The 16,679-nt window shown below is 41.4% G+C and overlaps 1 protein-coding gene across 2 annotated transcripts in view; it reads left to right on the forward strand.

The window, feature by feature from the left end:
• Positions 1-16,679, forward strand: part of CRACR2A (calcium release activated channel regulator 2A) — a 200,725-nt gene that overhangs the window by 139,236 nt on the left and 44,810 nt on the right. Inside the window, exons 8-11 of one of the 2 annotated variants that reach the window (XM_040345184.1) lie at positions 4,947-5,134; positions 10,930-11,001; positions 13,410-13,455; positions 14,635-14,729. In XM_040345184.1, coding sequence (XP_040201118.1) covers positions 4,947-5,134; positions 10,930-11,001; positions 13,410-13,455; positions 14,635-14,729 — 401 coding nt within the window. The remainder of the gene's footprint in view (positions 1-4,946; positions 5,135-10,929; positions 11,002-13,409; positions 13,456-14,634; positions 14,730-16,679) is intronic. The other variant, XM_040345185.1, reaches the window with a different exon arrangement.

Below are 16,679 nucleotides of genomic sequence, written 5' to 3' on the forward strand. Positions count from 1 at the left end.
TTCTGGGGAAATTTGCCTGCTGGGATTGGTTGACCTTTTGGCCCCTACAACGGTAATTTGAACTCTCCTAATATTATTTCTCTATTAGGCTAGAAAAAGCATTATCCTTTCTTGGAAAACAATCTCATGCTCTGACCATCATGGCCTGGAAAGCTCTAATAAATAAAGCCCTATATCTTTATAAGGCTACATATGCCAGTAGAGGGGTTCCATCAAAATTTGACAAAGTGTGGGGAGGATGGGTAAATGATGCATTTACTGCATCTGAGTGAGAACTGTCTCTCTTTGTTATCAACACTATGTTACTGTATGTAGCATTTTATGTTATGATGTGATAGGGTTCGGTGTCAGTATAAATTGTGAGTTCCATCTGTGAAGGGTTGATTATATCTCTGGATACCGTAGTCGGTTACATATGATATTATTACTAATTGTTTATGTGAAACTGTTGTGGGCTCTTACCCTGACATAGATCCTTATTATCTATTGGGTTATGCTGACTCACTCATGTTTTGTGTTTTTACCTTTTTCCTTTTCTGTGTTTTTACGTGACAAGTGTTATGCTTATACTACCGTATATTGAAAATTGAAATAAAATGAATTTTTGAAAAAACAAACAAAAGAAGATGGGAAAGGCAATGGAGTATAAGTGGTGCTCTCTCATCGATATTTCCTGGAGTTCATGTGCATATCCAGCATTTAGTACATGCGGCTTCTAGATACAATTATTTTTTTTGCCATCAAGAATCTAATGCCAGGTAGTCATTTTTAGTAATTAAAGCAAGTGGAAAATTAACTTAAATCTCCACACCGCCAACCCCTAATATTAACCAGTCTATCACTGACCCTCCCAACACTTATCCCTTATAAGTTTGATGTGAGCATTTGGTTGGAAATTCCGACCGTGTGTAGGCTCCAACTGAATTTTTCTGTCGGACTTTCCGCCAAGAAAAATTTGAGAGCTGGTTCTCAAATTTTCCGATGGGAAAAGTTCTTGTCGGAAATTCCGATCGTCTGTATGCAATTTCGACAGAGAAAAATTCTACACATGCTCGGAATCAAGTTGCCACATGCTCGGAAGCACTGAACTTAATTTTTCTCGGCTCGTCGTAGTTTTGTTCGTCACCGCATTCTTGAGGGTCGGAATTTGGTGTGATCGTGTGTATGCAACACAAGTTTGAGTCAAAATTCCATCTGAAAAAAATCAACAGTTTTCTTGTTGAAATTTCCGATCATGTGTACACGGCATTAGCCTAACCATGAAAACCTTACTCTTAAAACTGTACCTGTAACATTTAAAGATGATAATGCAAATAAACTTTGAGCCAGCTAGTGCTGGGACAAGGCTTTCTGGTACCCAGTGCGAAGATGCCCAACTGTGCCCTCCCGCCAAACTAAGATGAATGGAGCTTGCACGTCCACATTAACAGTTACTCAGCTTCTTCAGGGTGCAGAGATGACAACCACTGGCCGCTGGCTCTGGACTTAAATTGTAAAGACTTGTTTAAAAAAAATCAGCCCAGATCCTTCTTTTCTCAGGTCCCTCTTTGTTGCTCCTGACCCCTTCCTCCCATCGAGTGCCCCTCAGCGAGCAACTCTCTATGGGGGCACCCGAGCCAAGTCAGAGCTCTGTGTATCCATTGAGACACACAGCCCCAACCAGACCCCACCCCCTCTCTCCCCTGATTGTCTGACTGACTTTGATTAATAGCCGCAGACAATCAGTAGGAGTGTCCTGGATGGCTTAGGCACTCTAGGACATCACTGGAGAGAGATGGGGCACAGGTATGTAATTAGGGGGTGCTGGGGGGGAGGCTGTAGTTCCCACCACTTCTGAAATATACCTACTTACAGCAATACTTTCAGATTCAGAATACTTTATTAATCCCAAAGGGAAATTATTACGATATAGTTACTGTAATTTCAATGAAGACAACACAAAATCACAATAACGAACAGAAACAAGACACAATAAAAACAATAAAGTTATCAAATAAAGCAATTAATATTAAATAAATGAAATGAATACTATACTGTAATAAACTACAGGGTGGGCCATTTATATGGATACACCTTAATAAAATGGGAATGGTTGGTGATATTAACTTCCTGTTTGTGGCACATTAGTATATGTGAGGGGGAAACTTTTCAAGATGGGTGGTGTCCATGGTGGCCATTTTGAAGTTGGCCATTTTGAATCCAACTTATTGGGAATTTCACAAGAAAAACAATGGTGTGCTTGGTTTTAACATAACTTTATTCTTTCATGAGTTATTTACAAGTTTCTGACCACTTATAAAATGTGTTCAATGTGCTCTCCAGTGACATGCGGCGAGTGCTACGCTGTGGGCTCTTGCTGAATGAAGCTAGGACAGCCACTGATGTTTCTTCATTAGTGACAGACTTCATGCGTCCACATTTTGGCAAATCCAACAGTGAACCAGTTTGACGAAACTTAGCAAGCAGTTTGCTAACTGTAGCATGGGAGATGGGTGGTCTCGTAGGCTGTCTTGCATTGAAATCTGCTGCAATGACCCGGTTACTGCGTTCACCAGACATCAACACAATTTCTATCCGCTCCGCACGTGTTAACCTCGGCGAAATGTCAATGGCTATAAACAAAGAGAAACTTGTAAATAACTAATGAAAGAATAAAGTTACATTAAAACCAAGCACACCATTGTTTTTCTTGTGAAATTCCGAATAAGTTTGATGTGTCACATGACCCTCTTCCTATTGAAAAAACAAAAGTTGGATTCAAAATGGCCAACTTCAAAATGGCCGCCATGGTCACCACCCATCTTGAAACGTTTCCCCCCTCACATATACTAATGCGCCACAAACAGGAAGTTAATATCACCAACCATTCCCATTTTATTAAGGTGTATCCATATAAATGACACACCCTGTATATCATCCTACTAAAATACTTCATAGAATAAATAAATGATTGAAAAGTAACAGAAATCAGACCAGCAAAATGCAAATTTAAAACCACTTTCTGTAACATTACCCAAAAATTAGCTTTGCACAGATACTGGTATCGGTGCCGATGCTAAGCATTTATACCAGTACTTTTTACTTGTGCAAATGCTCAATTACTAAAACCGATAGCTTTAATGGAGCCGATTCACATATGTGCAGGCTGGCTGCAGTGCATTGAAAAAAAAAGTCAGATTTTGAGCACGGGAACCACTGAAAAAAGTCATAACGGTGGGGGCTGAAAAAAGCAGTAATTGGTATTTGGTATATTGGCTTGAGAAAAAGTATTGGCACTCGTACTTGGTCTTAAAAAACTGTTATCTGTGTATCCCTACCAAACTTTTTACACATACAATTCTGCAGGATGCTCTGTATAGAGAGGCCCTAGTAAAAAATAAACTGCAACAAAGCAGCTGTTGACATTGCTTAATGCAAAGATCATATGAGCAAGCTCATAAAATGCATTGAGCAGTGTCTGCTTAGTCATCAGCAGCTCTACTTTGGCTTTTGGCCAGGTCCACTCCACTCCACTCAGAATTATCGGGACATTAGAGGGCCATCAAGATAGTTTTCTGGTCCAAAATTAGGTCCTGTATTTATTGAGTTACAACACTGAACTTCACAGTTGTTTCTTTACTATTATTTGAGAATTACAATTTCAGGAATGTGCCAGAAAAGCAATCAGAACAACAAAATCTCCAAATAGGAATGTGATGTCTATCCATTCTTTTTTGCTTCAGTCTCTTCGCTGTCACTCGTTTTGCATTTCTTGTTTTCTATTTGTTTTTATTGAAAACAGGATTCTATCACATTATATATCTATTCCTACTCATTATTCAATGTATAGAGTCTAATCAATCACATTTATCAAAAGTTTCTTACAATATGTGCCTCCATATATTCTTCTATCTTGCATTCACATTGATCCTTTCACGCATTCATCCAATATCAGCCACACAAAAAAAGGGGGAAGGACCGTAACCCCCTCTATTCTCTCCCTTTCCGTATACTCGTTTTATGTTCCCTTTACATTAACCCTTCATGTTCTTCCTGATTTTTCACTTATAAATATTATTTTATTCTATTTGAGAGCTGAAATCCATCCCATTTTTGCCATAATTCTGGCATTTGACTATTAATGTATCCTTCTTCTCTTATCTGTCTCTCGATATATTGTATTTCATTCACTTCACATATGCAATCTACTTTGCTTGGGATTTTATTTTCTCTCCAATTGTGGGCTATTATTGTTCTAGCTGCTGATGTCATATGATGAAAAATGTCCTTCTTAATACTCTTTATTGATTCTAATGTCAGGGATAACAATTAGGTATCTCTATTTCTGACACTTTTTCTTTATATCTCATGTATTGTTTTCCAGAATTTTCATACCATATGACAATCATACCAAATGTGGTCCATAGTCCCCCTTTCTGTCTTACATCTCCAACAAATATCTGTTTGTCCACTATTTATTTTATTTAACGCTACAGGGGTCCAATACCATCTCATTGCTAGTTTGTAGTTTCTTTCTTGATATTTGTTTGCTGTAGATATTTTGTGAATTATTTCAAATATTTTCTTCCATTCTCTGATATTGATCTTCCTATATCCTTTTCCCAGTTTTTCATTCCTGCTAACTCTCTAAGGGATCCTGAAGAGAGTAATAGGGCATATATACTAGATAACTTTTTAGTTGGCTTTTGTTCATCTGTTAATATTTGTTCAAATTTTGTTTTTGGTCTATTTATTAAAGGTAGTTCTATCTTTGTTGCAATATATATAGCCAATTAATGGTATTGTAGCCATTTATGTTTATATTCCGGTCCCAAATCTTGTATTGTTGGCAATTTCCCATCCACTAGGATCTGGGCGACCCTTGCATTCTCCAATATATTCAATTTTAAGTATTTTGTGGTTGCTAAAGCATTTCTTATTGACCTGTTCTTCTGAATTTGTTGCAGCTGGAGACACAATGTACAGAACTTAATAATGACAAGTATGAAACGAAAGCAGAGAATGAAAAGCTCAGACTAACAAACAAAGAGATGAGACGAGACCTGGAACGGACTTCTCAGGAGTTACTAACCGCTCAGAGACAGCTGAAGATTCTTCAGGAAGAAGCTTCCCAGCTGCATGAAGAGAGAGAAATGTACATACATCAAATTATTATCATTGTCATCAAAGTTATTAGGTCTAATTCTCTGAATGAAATAGTTTATCACAAGAGCTTTTTGAATATAAAATGTTTCTGTTTATATTGGTTTTATTATATTATAGACCTAAATTACAATTGAACAATTTTAGTTTTGTCAGGTAAAAAAAAAAATAATATGGCATATAAACATGTCCTTTTTATTTTTCCAGCCAAACAGTGGAACTGTATGCCCCTTTTTTGCATGTTTGCCAGGCTAATATTAGCTGCCCTGCTAAAAAGAAAACCTCTTAACAGAGCTAAATAGATATGTGACAGATCTCCCTTCATAAATGTTTTGTATGGCTCTGTACAAACTTTCAGCTAAAGAGACCATATGAAAGGAAATAGCTTCTGATGTGCCCTTTCTTTAGAAATACCATAATGATCTAAAACCTCAATGCCATGGGCTCACCCTTTATAATGTAATTATTTTTTAAGGGAACTTTTATATATATTTATAATTGTAATATATACATTTCTCTTTTTTTTATTTTTTTTTTATCAAAAAACTGCATGATCACCAGAAAAATACCAGTCTGACATACAAGGGCATGTGGTACTCCCATAGATAAACGGAAACTGTGCTCTTTCACAGATCTCCATATCCTAACTCAAGTTTTTTAAAGGATAAATTCAGCTTTTAGAACATGTTACACCCGTATTTAGGGTGTAACATGTAAGATGTACCAGCACCCCCCCCCCCCCTTCACACTTCCTCCAGCTGTCTGATTGAAAGCTCACACGGTGGTAGATAGCAGGACAAAAAGCTGGAAGGAGAGTGTGCAGGAGCCTGATATTGCACCTGTGGGAAAAAATAAATGAATGCACTTTTTCCTTCAAAAATATGTGCATTTATTATTTTTACCTTACAGGTGAACTTAGCCTTAAAAAAAAAATTCTAACTGTACTTCTAGAAACAGATTTCAGTAAGGTAATTTTTTTTGTATTTTCGGATGAAGTAGTGAGGGGTCAGATCTTCTGTCAAGCTTTTTTTTCTTTCTCCTGCTGGGGAGGATTTACCCCTCAATTTGTTTTGGTGACCACTCTCAGGATGACAGAAGGTGACAGACAATTTAAATTTCTCACTAGAGCAAGAGGTGAGGGGATATCATCCAATGGGGATACACATTCCAGTCACAACTGTCGAAGACAGGAATTGCCCTAATTATGGTGAGATTCGCTGCCACATCCTGTTGTATCTCCAAGACAGGAAAAGATGGGAGATCTTCCAAGCAAAGATAACCAGTTAGGAATGTAACAATTCACTGCTCTAAATATCCAGGTAGGAATTTAACAATCCACTGCGCTAAAGAAAATAACCAGATGGGAATTTAAGACTTTACTACTCTAATCAAAATGGCTGGAGATTGCTTTGTAGGCATTCCTGCCTAGTGGCAATACAAATTTCCTGGTTTTAAAGAGTTAGGACCTTTGTGTGTCTACCTCCCCATCACATCTCAAATGCAGGTTTGAATCAGGAACCAAAAATATCTTCTCCCATAAACCAAGACAAGCTTTCCATCCTGCACTTTATACATCAGTCATCCTAATATAGTAGACACAGACAAGCCATGGCTTCCACTGATCCACAGTCATCAAAGCCATGGTGAAAATCAGTGGCGGCTGGTGAAGTTTTAGGATGGGGGGGCGCAAGACCCCGCCCCTCCACATTTGGTACCTTCCACTTCTCATAAGCCACACCCCCTATAGAATACACCCACTTTGTCCCCTGTATTCCACTTGCTTCCACTCATAGTGTCAGGAGTATACAGCTCAGCATCACAGCACAGAGTATATAGCCCCAGCATCACAAATCATGGTATACAGCGCAGCCTTACAGATCGGCGCAAACAAACTAAAAAATTACACTGTTAGTTATGAAGGACTCTAAATGGGCATGAGATTATCAGAGACTGCGGACATACTGCACAAGATTACCAGAGACTGCGGACATACTGCACAAGATTACCAGAGACTGCGCACATACTGCACAAGATTACCAGAGACTGCGCACATACTGCACAAGATTACCAGAGACTGCGCACATACTGCACAAGATTACCAGAGACTGCGCACATACTGAACGAAATTACCAGAGACTGCGCACATACTGAACGAAATTACCAGAGACTGCGGACATACTGCACAAGATTACCAGAGACGGCGGACATACTGCACGAGATTACCAGAGACTGCGGTCACACAGCACAAGATTACCAGAGACTGCGGTCATACTGCACAAGATTACCAGAGACTGCAGACATACTGCATTACTTGTCCTGCGACTTGGGACTTCAACGTTGCATGACAAGTCGTACCCCATGATTTCCAATGAGAACCGTTCATATCTGTGCGACTTCAAGTCACAGCGACTCAAAGTAGTCCCTGCATTACTTTGGTCCCACTTTGATGCAACTTGAGGTCCATAGACCTCCAGAATACACAGGCATTGCTTTAAGTTGCATCAAACTTTCAGACTGTGTTAGCCTAAAAGTCGCAAGATTCTGCCACAATTTTTTGCAGCGATTTTGCAGCGACTTGAAGCAATGCCTGTGTATTCTGGAGGTCTATGGACCTCAAGTCACATCAAAGTGGGACAAAAGTAATGCAGGGACTACTTCGAAGTCGCTGTGACTTGAAGTTGCACAGATATGAACGGTTCTCATTGGGTCCGACTTATCCTGCAACTTTCCAGTCCCAAGTCGCAGGGCTCCTCTTTACATTATGGTACACCTTTACAATACAACCATAATATACAACACTGCCCCCTTTTACATGGCAGCCCCCCTTTATATTGCAGTCCCACTGTTTACATTACAGCCCTCATTCTAAATTACAGCTTTCTTTACATCACAGCCACCCCTTTACTTTGCAGCCCCCTTTAAAATACATTATAGCACCTTCCTTTACATTAGTCCTGATTTGCATCACGCTCCCTCCATATACATCACAGTAAAAGTCATCAGCCCGTGCACTGCCTGATCCCCACCCATCCACCTCAGAGCCTGTTATTGTAGTTAAACTGCTGGGACTTGTAGTTCTCCATCTTCTCCTGGGGCTCATGGAGAAGATGGAGATTGGAGAACTACAAGTCCCAGCAGATTATACATACAATAAGGCTCTGAGGTGGATGGGTGTGGATTGCATGCACCTATCAATCCCCGGGGGGGCAGGATCGGATAACAGTGTTATCTGATCCTGCCCCCCCCCCCCTGGGGATTGATAGGTGCATGCAATCCACCACACCCATCCACCTCAGAGCCTTATTGGGACTTGTACTTCTCCAATCTGCATCTTCTCCATGAGCCCCAGGAGAAGATGTCGAACTACAAGTCCCAGCAGTTTAACTACAATAACAGGTCAGAGTGATCGGTATAAGGCAGCCATCCAATTGAATGGTCAGTCCGATGTGATTTAGTGCTGTGGTAGCTGCTGATATAAACTTCAACCGTCTCCAAAGTTCTATCAGTAAATTTTGCTGGTCAATGTGAGCCAGACAGGCAAACAGCTGAGCTATAAACACGCCTGCAAACAGCTATAAAACATCGAGAAAGACACAAAGTAACAAATGTGACAATATCATCCCACAACAGAAGTATCTGGATCAAACGTCTGTAAATCTAAACCCACCGAAATCTCCCTCAGGCTTTCTCTCTTTCTCCATCTGCTCAGCTCCGTTCCGCTCAGGCTGTGTAAAGTTGTGAGCTGCCGCGTGACGTCACTTCCGTTTTTCGTCTGTAAGACGAATGGCCGGAAGTAAGGCGCCCATAATAGCACTGGCACGGGAAGCTTATCAGCGCTTTCAAATGCGCTCAATAGGCGGGATAACAGCCCGCAAATGAAGCGCCATGTATGCAATCTTAAGATTGCATTGACGTGGCGCTTCAAAGGGCAATAGTGGCCGGCGCTCAATCTAATTTTAAGTAAAGGAATTTTTTTTTTTTTAAGTTTATTAAAGGGGCCACTGAAAAAAAAAAAAAAGACATATATTTTTTTTTTTTGTGCCTACAGGAGGGGGGGGGGGGGGGCGGCGCCCGGGCGCCCCCTATGGGCGAGCCGCCACTGGTGAAAATAGACATCAACTTATTGTGCATTACTAAATTAAGAGATCGCTAATTTCAGCAGCCCTTCTATTTTTAGAAATTGCTACAAAATAATTTCTAGGGTATATAAAGCCTGAACAGGAATTCCTTCACATAAAAGGTATTTGCCTAAACTAAGGTTCCTCTTTAGATAAGAAATACAGGAACTGCCACTGCTGACTTGTTTTTGAAGGTGCATTTTCCTGAGTCATAGGGCCTAATCCTCAAAAGAGATACGACGGAGTAACTGCTGTTACTCCGTCGTATCCCTGGTCCTAACTATGGAACTGATCCACAGAATCAGTTTCCCATAGTTAGGACAAAGATTGAATTGAATTACACTGTCGGATCTTAGGATGCAGTACCGCATCCGCCGCTGGGGGCATTTTGCGTCGAAATGCCGCCTCGGGTATGCAAATTAGGACTTACGGAGATCCACGAAGCTTTTTCTCCGTAAGTTTTATTTTGCAAACGCAAAATTAGGGCTGCTTTTACAAGGTGTAAACTGTTTACACCTTGTAAAAACAGACCTTTCTTGCTAGCGACGCGATTTTCTTTTAATTTAAAAAATTTTTTGGCGCCGTATCTTTTTTTTTACCCGACGCAACTTTATTGTCCCGTCGCAATCCACAAAGCCCGACATAACGTAATTTCGCGCTATGCACGTCGGGAAACTGACGTCACGAGCATGCGAAGTACGGCCAGCGCGGGAGCGCGCCTCATTTAAATGGGAATCGCCCCCTGGAGAAGAGGAACGCCTTGCGCCGGCCGGATTTAAGTTACACCGCTCAAAATTTCTAGGTAAGTGCTTTGTGGATCGGGCACTTAGGTAGGAATTTTGCGGCGGTGTAACTTAAATAGGAAAAATTACGTTACGCCCGCTGGCTGAGGATTTGGCCCATAATCCTCATCCTCCGTTCACTACTTAGGCAGGCCATACATGGGTCGAATTTCAAAAATCTTATCTAAGAATTTTCGTTGGGATTTTGTTCGTATTTCGCATCATTAGTGGGCTGCAGCAACAGCCGATATTCGTGAGGCCATCGAATTTGAGTAATCGGACATGTTGGAGTTTTTTTTTAAAACAATTTTCTAATCAATGATGGGATGATCAAGCGAAAAATATAATAAAAAAAAAAAATGGGCATGTGCAAGAAAAAATAATTCCCGGAAAGAAAAGAAGATTCCTAGAAAGAAAAGAAGATTCCCAGCCACAAAAAATATTTTCTGTAGCAACATGAGGTGAAACTGAAGGCTTGATTGGTCGAATTTTGAATCAATGGTGGCACCATCGAATCACAAAACGCGATTTTTTTCTGATTTTCAATAGAGAATTCTTTCAAAATTCGACCATGTATGGCAAGCTATAGTGGGTAGGTACTGATGCATTTTGGTGTCTTGGCACTTTACTGACTACTTATTCTGGATCCTTTCTGAAACAGGTAGTAAGAAAATCGTTAAAATGACAGCCCTGGACTTTACACCTTTAAAAACAAGATCAAAAGGAAAGCTTCCATTGTTCCATCTCAAAAGTTTCCCTTTTAAAAATGCTGAATTGGTTTTATGTGCACTCTTTGCCATCCATTATACCCACCTATGAATCAATTCTTGAGAATTCAGCCATGGCTGGAACTGTTTACTATTCTCTGTTTATTGTTTCCATTACAGGGAAGTATACCGGGTAACAGAGAGCTTACAGAGAGAAAGGACCGCACTGCTCAAACAGCTTGACTTGTTAAGGTATTTATCTGAAGTGAAACATGTACAGTTCACAATGAAATTCCCCAGCATTTAGCTCTACTAATCACTATTTAATCAGGGAAACGTAAACCAAAACATTTTTTCTGGAGTACCGATTCCAACTTGAATCAGGATTTTCAGTAGTATCATAATCTAAAAATCTCACTTGTCCCTATTCCCATCCTTCACTAATAAAAACGAATTTACCGAGGGTATTACACTTCCCCATGCCATCCAAAGCTAGAAAAACAGTTTTGCTAAAGTTAAATTTCAAAATAAAACTAAAAAGGTCTCAACTGTGTGTATTTGCATTTTTGCATTTCCCACACCGCACTGGAACAAGGTGCCCTTCTCAGGTGCCATTAATTGTTAATGGAGCCCCAAAAGCATCTATGAAACTTGTCACATGTTGCGACACCAAACCGCAGTACCACGATTGTAGACTAGGTTCACATTATTTTGGGTGCTGCAATGTGTGTAATTTGCATGCGTACCCATACCCACAGGCACACATACAGTCACATGGGTATATTATTTCTTAATGGCACCTCCACGCACCAGAAATTAAGGCGTGGTTCTGGGTGTGTGAAACACAAATCTCCATGCGGTTCCATGCGGTTGCGTTTTCAAAAAAGGGTCAGGAACTTTTTCCGCTGTGGGAAACGCAGGTACAGCGGCCTACTCAAATGAATAGGCTGGCGTACTCACACAAATGCAAACTGCACCACCCATAGTGGTGTGAACCTAGTCTTAAAAGTCGCCATACTATTTGTGCATTTTCAGGTGTCTGGTCGTGAACTGGTCATTGCAAAAATGGAGAGGAATTTTGGGTTGGGACTTTAAATGAGAAAATTACCTGGTCACTGAGAAAAAAGATTGGTGGTAGGGATGGGGAAGGGAAGGAAGGGCAAGGGAGAGAGAAATCAGTGAACTGGCCCTTAATATTTACAATCTGTGTTAATGTTTCAAAAATACAATGCATGATTATAAGTCCAATTTCAGGCAAAGCCTTTTATTTTGTTTTTGAAAGAGTGGAAGAGGGTTGGAGCCTCTGACGGGTGTTTATTGCTCTCTAAGTTGGCATTGCAGATATTGAAGAGCATGAAATGATGAGAAGTCTCATTGATGGTGGCACAGCCAAAAATAAACACACATTCCTAGCAAAGGAAGGGTTGAATCCTCTGACAATATTTGTTTGTTACCCAAAAAGACAAAATGTAGGTGCCGCTCAGATAGAGAGGTAAAGTCCAACTAGACCACTGTGAGTGCAGGAGGGGACAGGGTGCTTGTCCTAGCTCCAAGCTGCAGTAATGTAAAATGAAAAGATCCATAAGCTACACATGAAGTAGATCCATGTGCATGAAGTGAGATGAATGGCAGCCTCAGCCCGGACTTCTGCCAGGCCACGCTCCCAACACGTTTTGAACCACCCCTTATGCCGCGTACACACCATCACTTTATGTTAAAAAAAAACCACGACATTTTTCGTGAAGAAAAAAACAACGTTTTTGAAACTTCAATTTTCAAAAACGACGTTGCCTACACACCATCGTTTTTTCACAATGCTCTAGCAAAGCGAGGTTACGTTCACCATTCTTTTCCATTGAAGCTCGCTTCATAACTAGCTTCTGGGCATGCGCGGGTTTAAAAACGTTGTTTTAAACGTCGTTTTTGCTACACACTGTGATTTTTTGTGAAACAAAAAACAACGTTTTGAAAAACGACACAAAAAATTGAAGCATGCTTCAATTTTTTTTTGTCGTTTTTCACAAGACATAAAACAAAGTTTCCCCCCACACACGGTCATTTAAATTGCCGTTTTTAAAAGCGTTGTTTTCTTTCATCACATAAAGTGATGGTGTGTACGCGGCATTAGAGTTTAATCATGATTAAGCTACAAGGGGTGGAGCGAAGTGCGTGGGGCACATGACCTGTCTGGAGTCCGGGCTGAGGCTGCCATTCATCTCACTTCATGCACATAGATCTGCTACATGATGTTCGGCTTATGGATCTTTTCCTTTGATAATACTTTTTTGTTGCTACTACATCTTCATCTCCAGGTGAAGAGGAGATCTGCTATAACTCTAAGAATTTTGGGGGAGAGTAAATGCAGGGAACCAGTATTACATTTTTATTGCTGTATGTGTGTCCCTTTTATTACAGTGGAGAACACTTTAAACCTCTGTCAGGCATTTTTTGTTGCTGTTTATGGCTTCCTGTCCTAGTGACACCCATACCCTTGTATTGATGACACAGGAGTTGGAGAAATCCCATAACAGATAGCAACAGTAAGCTAACAGGCGTCCTTACTTTCCCCACTCAATCTAGAACAAAGGTTTGGTTGGGCTGTAAAGTGCGGATGTCATTATGTACAATACGTATGAAAACTGCATTTTTTTTTACTTCAGGGAGATGAATAAACACTTACGGGATGAACGGGACAGCTTTATACAGGTAATTCACAAAGAGGATCTTGGCTTTATGATACGTTTTTCTTAATAATGTCCTATTTCAACTTCCCCAGGTTGCCCTATTGTTCATGCATTCTCTAATGCCAAGGCTTTCTAGATTGGGTGGGAGCAGACTCTTTATATCAGAAACATAACACCTGAAACATAGAACCAGCACATGAGTTGCAGTGCTCCGCAGCACACAGTATTGCATTAGGCCCCATACACACGAGAGGATTTATCCGCGGATACAGTCCAGCGGACCGTATCCGCGGATAAATCCTCTCGAGGATTTGCGCAGATTTCCATGCGATGGAGTGTACTCACCATCGAATCGAAATCCGCGCCGAAATCCTCTGGCGATGACGTGACGTGGCGACGTGCGCGACGCTGTCATATAAGGAATTCCACGCATGCGTCGAATCATTACGACGCATGCGGGGGATCCCTTCGGACAGATGGATCCGGTGAGTCTGTACAGACCAGCGGATCCATCCGTTGGGATGGATTCCAGCGGATAGATTTGATAGCATGTCATCAAATATTTATCCGCTGGAAATCCATCCCAGGGGATAAATATCCGCGGAAACAGATCCGCTGGAGTGTACACACCATAGGATCTATCCACTGAAACCCATTCGCTGGGATTTTTCAGCGGATGGATTCTATCGTGTGTATGGGGCCTTATCGTACATTGCAGTGTACAATGTTACCAAAAATGCAGCTTGCACTATTAAAGATGGTTGTGGTGCCAAAGATTGGTGTGACCTGGCCTAAGACCTCTTGTACAAAGGTGTCCAGGGGAGGAAAAAATTGCTTTCAAATGCATTTAGGCACATTCACTCTATCGGCTAAAACATTAATTTAGGTGTTTAGGCATGTTCTGCATTGTTCTGCCCTAAAGCTCCTCTTGAACATCCTGGTGGGGTGTTTCTTTTAAGCCTTGAAACACTTCTCTTATAATAAGCCTATTTGCGCATAGCTATATAGGCTAACATAGAGGAGTATTAAGGCTGAATTAAAAAAATCTAACCTCAAACGCTTGTAAATACTGCATTGTTTTACATTATGTGTGCATGAGGCCTAAGTGTACACTTTATGATCAGTTACATTAAAAATCTGAATAGGATAATACTATTTAAAAGTACATTTTTATAATCATGAAGATTTTTTTTTATCTAAGCAGAAATCAAAGATTACCTCATCGACATCGATACGGAGTCAAAGATCTGGATCTATCATTGGAAAATATGTTGAGAGGAAGCCTTCTGTGAAAAGGTAAATATAGTCATTGTCAAGGTAAATGGATATTATACAGTGACCCATGTTTTCATATGGCTTAAAGTGAATTTGTGCTTTGTCCATGCAGGTCAAGGCAACAGGTTCGCTTTAACGCTGACCCACACAGCAGTTTATTTACCCTTTGCTCTTATGCTACTTGGCTCACAGATGGGAGGCAAAATTACAAATCTAAAAATTCTTAATGCGGGGTATGACTTGTACCCCCTACTACATGGCAAGACTAATATTTTTCCTCTACTTTCTGATTTGATCCCAAACAAGCATGTAACTTGTAAAGTCAGGGAGAAGTAAGAATGGAGTAACTCAAAAGTACTACATTTTTTAAATCAAAATAACAGCCAGGCAACAATTATTAAAAAAGGGGACTCAGCACTGGCAAACGTTATATTTCTCAGTACTGATTTATTTTAATTGTTCTGCAAGACTTTGGCTTGTGAAACCTAGCATCACTGCAAACATCCTCTTCTTGGAAATGCACAACCCTAATTAGGACATCAATTCCTCTGTATAACTTTCATCCACATGTAGCGCCTGTGTACTTTCAGTCCAGGTGCTATCTTAATTCTAAAGGTGGATGAGAGAGTTATTTTGCTCTCATCCAGCTAATTTATGTAAATTGGGCCTCTGCTTTAGCTGGGCTGTACTGCCAGTTCATTCTGTGTTCCAGAGGTACCTTTCCACCTCTGGGCTACAGGTGGCAGCAGTGGAGTTCAGTCCGAAGCGCCTCTTGCCAGCAGCCAATCAGGAGGGTATTCCCTCGCGGGCATGCTGGGGAGGGTACTTCTTGAGTGGACGCCATTTTGTGGGGTTCGTTTTTCTTCTGGTTCCGGGTGCGGCACCCACCTTCAGGGTGTGCGCACATTATGGGCCCCGGCGATATGGCTTACCAGGCCGGGGGGCACATGCTACGAGGTGTCCTTGGTTCCGGGACCGTGTTGGCCCGGAGCAACTGAAGCTATGGCGGGATCCCAGTGATCTACTGGGTTCCCCAAACTTTGAAGAAGATCCCAAGCGAGTTGTGCTGTTTGGTGAGGAGTCAGTCTGAGGAGAGCCCGGAGGCAGGCAATCCAACAGGGCCTAGACAATCCACCGGGGATCAAGGTGACCGGACATTGACAATTTGTTTGATGGCAACCTGTCAGTCGGTGACCATTTGAGAGACTACCTGAGGGAGATTCAGGCATTACATTCACTGGCGAAGATTCTCTTCATATTTCTACGTTCGAGGGAATGGCCTGTGGCAGAGGTTATTTCCTGATATTCATTCGCACCAGGTCTGTGGCAGAGACTTGTTCTTCCCCCAGTGCTCCGAGTGATACCCTGGCTGCCAGGTCCGTGTGAGAGGCCTGTCCAGGTACACTATACCCCCTCAGCTGAGGGGTGACGAAAGTAAAGTGTTATTTGAAGCAGCACTGCTTCGTTCTTGTTCGAGCCTAAATATGCAATTCTCCTTCTCACCCATCTTTTACTATCTACCTCAAGTTTACTGTTTGCCGTGTTGGGCAGTAATAAAAGCTACAAAAAGACACCTGCTGCTTGGACATTCCATCATTGCTCTCATCATCATCATCCTCATCATCATTACCCCTAGACGCTCACAAAAAGGTAACACGCCATCCCTATTCTATCCAGCGGCTCCTGCGAGGGTAGTGCTACATGTGGGGGCTCGTTCGGGATCGGCTGTTGCCTCTGACAACAGAACTGTGAGTTTTATTTCTGCTATTGAGAGCAAAGAATTGTCGTGGTGTTGGACTGTGTAGTGAGGAAGGAGTTAACCTCAGGTAGCAAAGTCTGGGCGCACGTGCAGCGGAGTGCGTGCCTGCAACATGTCCAGACAAGTTCTTTAAATGGGAGGAGTCACCCACCCCTGCGTGAGATGTAGGGAGAAGTTTGGCGCCAAACCATCAGAGTGATTGCCGCCCACGA

The sequence above is a fragment of the Rana temporaria genome, chromosome 3 (genome assembly GCF_905171775.1).
Source record: "Rana temporaria chromosome 3, aRanTem1.1, whole genome shotgun sequence".
NCBI classification, from domain to species: domain Eukaryota; kingdom Metazoa; phylum Chordata; class Amphibia; order Anura; family Ranidae; genus Rana; species Rana temporaria.